Genomic DNA, 7,891 nt, shown 5'->3' with positions numbered 1-7,891 from the left:
CCCGAAACGCTCGACAGCGGCACAAATGTTCCACCGTTGTATCTGAGCGTCATATTCTGCTAGCATTTCCTTTTGATTTCCCATGCTTGACAGGCACTCCATCCCGCCAGCCGAATAGTTGCGTCTTGCTTCGATTCCGCCGCTAGCTTACCAGCGAATCTACTCCCCTATTTCATCGGCTGATAGCACTATCGTCGTGTCGTTACGGAAAACAAGCACGAGAGAAAGGCCAGGAAATTCGCGTTTCCTTCGACCGAGTGGTGGCCCGGAGCTTGCTGGGGAGGAGGGAGGAAAACACGGGTTTTATGTTGCCATTTCGTACCCACTTCTAGCGCTGCTTATTGTTGTTTGTTATTTGTCCTCAAATATGCTGTAATACGGTTGGGAATGTTTGCAGTTTAGTGAACGTGCATATTCTTGTTACATCGTCGACGACGTCGTCCACCGCTAAATCCATGTTCCAAAATATCTCCGCTCCCAGTAAGCCCTACAGCCTCCAGCATTTGCTTGCCACGCTATCCGGGCTCATCCATACACTCGCATCGCATACCGTAGGCTGAAGGAATGTTCACCACTGCAGCGACAATCTCCCGCCTCATCTTTAGCGGAAAGCTCTTGCCAACTAGCTCGGAAACCGTGCCAGAAGAGGTACTTTCACTTGTTTACACCATCACCGTGGCAAGTTTGATGCCGTGATATATGGAGGCCACGTTTAATAGATACTTTATGCCTGATTTATGCTCCCGCCTTCGGGGGGCTGTTCGGTCCGGAAAAGCAGCTTAACGTTCCGGTACCGGGCACGGGACAAAACTTTGGCGTCCATTTTTCGGGGACCATCATTGATGGACGCTCACATACGATCGCGTTTAACCTGCAGGACGTACTGGCGCTCAAGCGGGAAAGAAAGGAAGAGTACAAGAAAAGGATAGGACACAGGATGCCGTCAAGTGCCAGTGAAAACAAGGGGAATAGATACTATCAATCATCGATAGCGCCCAGTAGCGGGCTTCAAGCACACCAAGCACAACAACAGGAGAGAGAGAAAAAAAAGCAGCGAAAAGAAAGAAATCCAAAGTGTCATCGAAACCCCGAAAGAGGTTATTTATCCTTAAGACACCCTTACGAGTGCCCTTGAGCGATGGAGTGATTGAAAGCGATATTTGTTTAAGCGGAAACATAAGGAATGCTGCTAATCGTGCACCATCCATCTTTCATAAGACGAAATCATATCCACAACAATTACCACACACACACACACACACGAAAAAAAAGAAGAACGAACTCCTAACGACAGGTGAAATAGCTTCCATTAAAATCCACCTTTGTACTGAAAGAGAGCCATTTTCATCCGTCGGTACCGCTAAACAGCAAAGCCAAGGTTAATAAAACATCATCTGCTAGGGCAACCATAGTAGCCATTGCTTTGCTGTTTCTGAATGTTGCACGCACCTTTTGGTATGATAAATGTCAAAAGTTTTTTTAATCAATTTTTTTTAGGTTTAATATTTTTTTAACAAGGAAAATACAGCATTGCCGTCATAATATAAATTAAATAAAAATAAATAATTTTTTTTAACAAGTTTAAAATTTAAATATTTCTACAGCTTTCATTTGACTGTTTAAATTCCAAGAGCATTTAAATGATTTTAATGCAATTCTTGAACCCAACGAACTTAACTGATTCGGTTCGATTTTTTTGAGCTCTTCACCATTCAAACCCTTGTCTCGTGTCGAGAAGCAGATGGTCGAGTTCGACTGAATCAACATTTTAATGATCGAGCTCAATTAAACAGGTTGCTCTTACATCGTTAACTTTCTTCCCGAAAAAGCCTTTAAGCCTTCTCCAAGCCCGGAACCGGAGCAACGTTTCACCGCATCAAAGCTTTACAGTTCACAAAAACCCATAACACAATTCTTCTCTCGTCAATAACGTCCTTCACCCGTCTCACCGACCCGAATGCCGGTCTCGCACCGGGGCGCTATCACTGCTCGCTTGACGACTTATTTATTTACCCAATTTTACTCCACTTACGCGCGCACAAAAACCGTATTTACATTGCGACGTTCGACTAATGGCTGTCGTCCCGCTCGTTGGCATGTTTATCCGGAACGTTCCGGCAGCGGGCTACCACCCCATCATCCCCATCCCCGTCGCCGGAACGATCGGTTCGAAGCGGGAGCTGCTTACAAGTGATCGGCAGCCGGTGAAAGCTGTCGGAAGAGAGCCATTTGAGAGTTTTGACATCGTTTCAATTCGAACCGTGTCGTCTGTCGAATGGGACCCGCCTATTGACACAACTAATTGGCGCAAAATGGAAGAATTTGTGGTTCAGCCGAAAGAACATCTTACGGCCGGATGGCTGACCCTCTCAGCTGAGCTTTGCCACAGTTTCCAAATTTCTTCCGCAAGCTGCTGTCGAAAGTGTTCGTGCGGTGCAAATGCAACTATCGGGTAAGATCCTCTCGCTAGCGCTGATGTGCATTGTCACATTGGGCCATCTTGCACACGCGGGAACCACCGACCGGGAAGACACCACCGAGCGCCTGGAACGTGCCAAACGATGGCTCAACTATCCCATCAACGGTGGGCTGGCGAAGATTGTGCTCGGTTTTGTAGTGCCCATTCGCTTCCACCATCCGCTGCCGCGGGTCATCGTGAACACGTACAACCTGCAGGCCAACTATCGCATACCGGCCAACATCATCTACCCGCAGCCCGAGTCGGTGTTTAAAAATCGTGAACTACACCCAACGCCGGTGTCCCGGGCACGGCCAGCGATCGATCAGAGCCGGCGACAGTTTTTCGCCCTGCTCGAGCAGGGCCTGTCCCGGTGGGATCGTAACGGGCGGGCGTGTCTGTTGCGGGCCGTGTGCGAGGTCGCTGCAACACCGCTCAAACACAACGGACTGATTGGCGAAATAATCGATGTGATTTTCACGTAAGTACCGAGCTGCCGCGACATTCGTTCTCACCTGGTGGCGCAAACATCGCCGAGCATCACCCACAGCGAAATCGGCCATGGTGCGAGGTGTGCGCGTGGCAGCCGATGATGATGGCGGATGATTGACAAAGCAGGAAATCGATGTTGACAGAATGCTTTCGGTAATAAATACCGATTGTGGAGAAAATTTGACACACGCTCCATCGTCAGCAAGTGTTTGTATCCGTCAACAATTGAAAGGCTTCGCGGCCAATAAGTGATGGAACAGTGCTTTTGATAACGTACTGGTATTGAATATAGAAATTCAATTAAATACAGAAATTTACACAGACCAAAGTGAACAATAGGAAACTATTTTATTTATTGGCTAGTCCATTACGTAGGTTACTATTGGAACGCGTAGGTTACCTTTGTTATTCTGCCGAGGAAAAGAGTAATTTTTAAAATTCTTAATTTGATACTTTTGTTGATTTTTTTAGATACAATTTTAAATATTTAATATCTCTTTTACCTTTCATTACTTTGAAAATATAAATAACTACTATTTTATTTATTGGCTAGTCCATCACGTGAACGCTTAGGTTACCTTTGGTATTCAGCCGATGTGAAGAGCAATTTATAAAATTGTTAATTTTAAAGGTAGTTCTTTTTAAGATACAATTTTAAATATTTAATATCTCTTTTACCTTTCATCAATTTCATCAATTTTTAAAAATAGAAATAAGTATTTTTTATTTATTGGCTGGTCCATCACGTGAAAGCGTAGGTTACCTTTGGTATTCAGCCGAGGTGAAGAGCAATTTTAAAAATTCCCAATTTGATAGGTAGTAATTGTTTAAATTCAATTTTATATATTTATTATCTCTTTTACCTTTCATCAATTTGAAAATATAAATAATTACTATTTTATTTATTGGCTAGTCCATCACGTGAACGCTTAGGTTACCTTTGGTATTTAGCCGAGGTGAAGAGCAATTTTTAAAATTCTTAATTTAATAGGCAGTTACTGTTTAGATACAATTTTAAATATTTAATATCTCTTTTACCTTTCATCAATTTCATCAATTTTTAAAAATAGAAAAAAGTATTTTTTTTATTTATTGGCTGGTCCATCACGTGAACGCGTAGGTTACCTTTGGTATTCAGCCGAGGAAAAGAATAATTTTTAAAATTCTTAATTTGATAGGTTTGTTGATTTTTTTAGATACAATTTTAAATATTTAATATCTCTTGTACCTTTCATTTATATGAAAATATAAATAACTACTATTTCATTTATTGGCTAGTCCATCACGTGAACGCTTAGGTTACCTTTGGTATTCTGCCGAGGTGAAGAGCAATTTTTAAAATTCTTAATTAAATAGGCAGTTACTGTTTAGATACAATTTTAAATATTTAATATGTCTTTTACCTTTCATCAATTTCATCAATTTTTAAAAATAGAAATAAGTATTTTTTTTATTTATTGGCTGGTCCATCACGTGAACGCGTAGGTTACCTTTGGTATTCAGCCGAGGTGAAGAGCAATTTTAAAAATTCCTAATGTGATAGGTAGTAATTGTTTAGATACAATTTTAAATATTTATTTTCTCTTTTACCTTTCATCAATTTGAAAATATAAATAATTACTATTTTATTTATTGGCTAGTCCATCACGTGAACGCGTAGGTTACCTTTGGTATTCTGCCGAGGTGAAGAGCAATTTTTAAAATTCTTAATTTAATAGGTAGTAAATGTTCAGATATACGGCCTGGCCATTCTAACGATAATAATAAAAAAGGTAGTAAATGTGTAGATGCAATTTTAAATATTTATTATTTCTTTTATTTTTCATTAATTTGAAAATATTTATATATAAGGTTTTAGTGGATAAAACACCATTAAGAGAATATATATTCTCATATAGACGCGCTCTTATCGCATACCGCCGGAAGCCGGTTATTGCTAATACGAACACACAGAAACAAATCGCGATGTACAACAAACAATAACTAATCAATAACAAAACCGGCTACAGCAATTTAAAGGGCCGGCCACCAACACCCTAACCACCAAACTCGAGCACGATCGAATCGCGAATGCTCATTCGCTGAGACCTAATTCAATGATCATTGTTTTCTATTCTCCCAACCCGTAGCCCAGCACCGACAGATCCACTCGACCCGGACTATCTGCTGGCCCAATCGCACGGTCTGCAGGGACGTGACTGCACCGAACTGTATCCGGCCTGCCCGAACGGGCACGGGCTGTTTGACAATGTTTCCCTGCTGCTACCAAACCAACCACAATGATCTCACTAGAACAATGATTCCATCCCGGTACGTTACGTACGTACCGGGCATATGCCGTGGTCCCGCGAGTTCAGTACAATAAATTATGCCTATCATTTGTCGCCGCCAGCTTGTGGGCCGCTAATATGTTGCTGCCAAACAAACACACACACACAGGAACACACTCCACTCCCAAGCGGGAACAAACAAAACTTTCGACAAAACTTTACCGCCAAACTTTGGACCTCCACCCCGTGGGGCTGAAGCTGACCTTCGGTCGTCGTAGTTAAAGCCGTTGAAAGCGATAAGTACACAGCCTCCCAAAAAAGGGCACACCGAAACTTGCCCGCAGGATGAAAAAAAAGGGGTACGCCTTACAATGGAACGAATCAGGGAAGAAGATTTTATTAATGAAAGTGTAATAAATTATGTTAGAATTATAAAAGTCCACCATGATTCACTGCCTCCGTGGTGTTTCTTCAAAGTTCTGTCACCCCACGCCGGGCAGTACCACGCGCGACCAAACGCCAGATTTGTGTCGGAATAAAGCAAAACTCAAACCACCAACTCATCCACACTTGGGAGGGAAGGTTCTGCTACCTTTATTTCGTATGCGAAACGGGTCCACCGTGAAAGTGGAGGTACTCGGTGATGACAGTGGGTGTCCTAACTGTGTCCGGCGAACGGACAATGCACAGTGGGCCCCAAAGTGGGACCGCCAAAATTGCCCCCGGGCGTTGGTCCCGTTGGTGACACAACACACATACACACACACTTTTGTCTCTATTCATCTGCGAGGTGGCGTAGTGTTGGTCTGAGGCATTCGAGGACCAGCTTTTGAAATTCACCCCACAATACATAATCCTCGAGCGAGTAGGTGCTTTGGAAGGATCACCACCAGAGATTACCGTACCAGAGAACTCGTACCACGTGAGCTGACACCGGTGTGGGTTTTGTATTGGTGTTGTTCTCGTTTATCTACAGCTCTGCGCCACGTACATTTGCTAAGCAGCGTTATTACAATTTTCATGCATCATGGGAATCAGATCTCCTCCTTTTTTTCCCCACCCAGCTTGCTTCTTTAATGGGAACCATAAATTCGCCTTCACCGTCAGAAGCCCGGAGACCGGAAAACTACCCGGGCCGAAACACCTCAAACAATTCCGTACAGAATACCGACCCATTTGGGGCCCGAGGTCCCGGGACTTTTTCTGATGATGACCATTTTCATCATACTGTGGTGGTTGCATACAGGGTTGGTTGGTTTAACTTTCCACCAATGACGTCACACATACGATCTCTCCACGCGACACGCGAACACGCCGTGTGACAATCGTTTACTGGGACCAATTTCGGACGAGCAGGTGGAAATCGTTTGAAATTGTTCCGGCAAGCAGTTAGCATGCAGGCCTCGACCAATTCCACTCCCCCCGAACTCCTCGGGCTGGGTGTGAGATGAGATTTCGGATGGAATTTCTAACGCTGACGACCGATTAAAGTTTTGCGACCAGGATGAAATACGACCACTTTCACGAACCAGCAGCGTTCGCTCCACCTCCGGGTGTTTCTGTCTGGGGAAGTTTATTTTAAAAACCCCATGCACGTCTACGCTTTCGTCCCTTCTCGCGGGCGTTCCAATTGCCAACGGTATGGACCGTTGCCACCGTGGCAGAATCGGAAGATCGCAAGAACGTTACGTTACGGCAGCGTCTGGAGCGGTGCCTTCACCGGGGGGGGTAAATTTATTTCCAGAAATCGCGCTCGGACCCTTGGACCAGTTCCAAAATTCCGACCCCAAAATCAAGCGCGAACAGCGAAGAGCGGGTGCGGTGTGCCTTCTTCCTCGGTGTGAGTCCGGTGCAACAAAAGGCAGCTTGTGTGCCAGCGATGAGGTTTAAGTTGGATCGGTTTTAGAAGGCAACGGTTGAGTTTAAGCGCGACCAACGCTTCAACACTGGCTGGAAGGACGCACCAGTCAGCGCGGACATACCACCGCAACCCACAAACCAACACCGCACCGTCACCGAAACCCAGGGGGTGTCTCCGTAAAACCGATGGCCAGTTGAACGGAAAGGCGATGTTTGTGGATAGTAATGGCCATCGGACCATTATGGGCAAAGTTCGTGCCACGGTTTCATTACAGAATTGCGCTGCACCGCTTTTTGGCACCAGATCTCGTGCACATCGTGCACAAACACTGCGACCGCTTCCGTGCTTTCGTCCATCCCCCTTTTTTTCCGACTTCCGCCCGAAACAATCCTTCCACTTCCACACTATGTCCTTTTTATCGTCACCGTTTTGTGCGGTACCGAACCGTACGCGCCCTGCTGGGACGACCATAACGCACGTGTTAGTGGGTCTCTTCGGTTCGTTGCTCTAATTACAAGAATAACGCCACTGCCGAAACTGCTCCGTCCGCTCGGTCGAAGTTTCACTCTGAACGCTGAAGAGTTTGCAAAATGTCGGACCGCGCTTTCCTTGATCTCGCCAACACATTAAAGCACGGAACCGTACATTCGCGCATCGGTAAGGAATTGTGCGCGAGTGTGTGTGTGGGAAAATAGAAATAAATGCCTTTTCCCAAACCCGGAGACCATCGTCGCGCGGTACCGCGAACTAATGGTACGACCATTCTCGGTGTGAAAAGTACTTTTTCCATTCATTAAAGAAACAGAAACA

At 44.7% G+C, this 7,891-nt stretch overlaps 1 protein-coding gene across 1 annotated transcript; it reads left to right on the top strand.

The window, feature by feature from the left end:
• Window positions 1-2,439: 2,439 nt before the first annotated feature.
• LOC128298788 (uncharacterized) lies at window positions 2,440-5,233 on the top strand. The gene is made up of 2 exons (XM_053034572.1): window positions 2,440-2,939; window positions 5,080-5,233. The coding sequence occupies exons 1-2, from the start codon at window positions 2,440-2,442 to the stop codon at window positions 5,231-5,233; spliced, it is 654 nt and encodes a 217-aa protein (XP_052890532.1).
• Window positions 5,234-7,891: the final 2,658 nt, after the last annotated feature.

The sequence above is a fragment of the Anopheles moucheti genome, chromosome 2 (assembly GCF_943734755.1).
Source record: "Anopheles moucheti chromosome 2, idAnoMoucSN_F20_07, whole genome shotgun sequence".
Classification (NCBI taxonomy): Eukaryota; Metazoa; Arthropoda; class Insecta; order Diptera; family Culicidae; genus Anopheles; species Anopheles moucheti.
This window is presented reverse-complemented; position numbering and strand designations above follow the sequence as displayed.

Bases quoted from the DNA above. Each gene is read 5' to 3' on its own strand.
- LOC128298788 (XM_053034572.1), top strand. From the start codon at position 2,440: ATGCAACTATCGGGTAAGATCCTCTCGCTAGCGCTGATGTGCATTGTC. The intron at 2,940-5,079 runs GTAAGTACCGAG...CCCAACCCGTAG, and splicing joins ATAATCGATGTGATTTTCAC to CCCAGCACCGACAGATCCAC.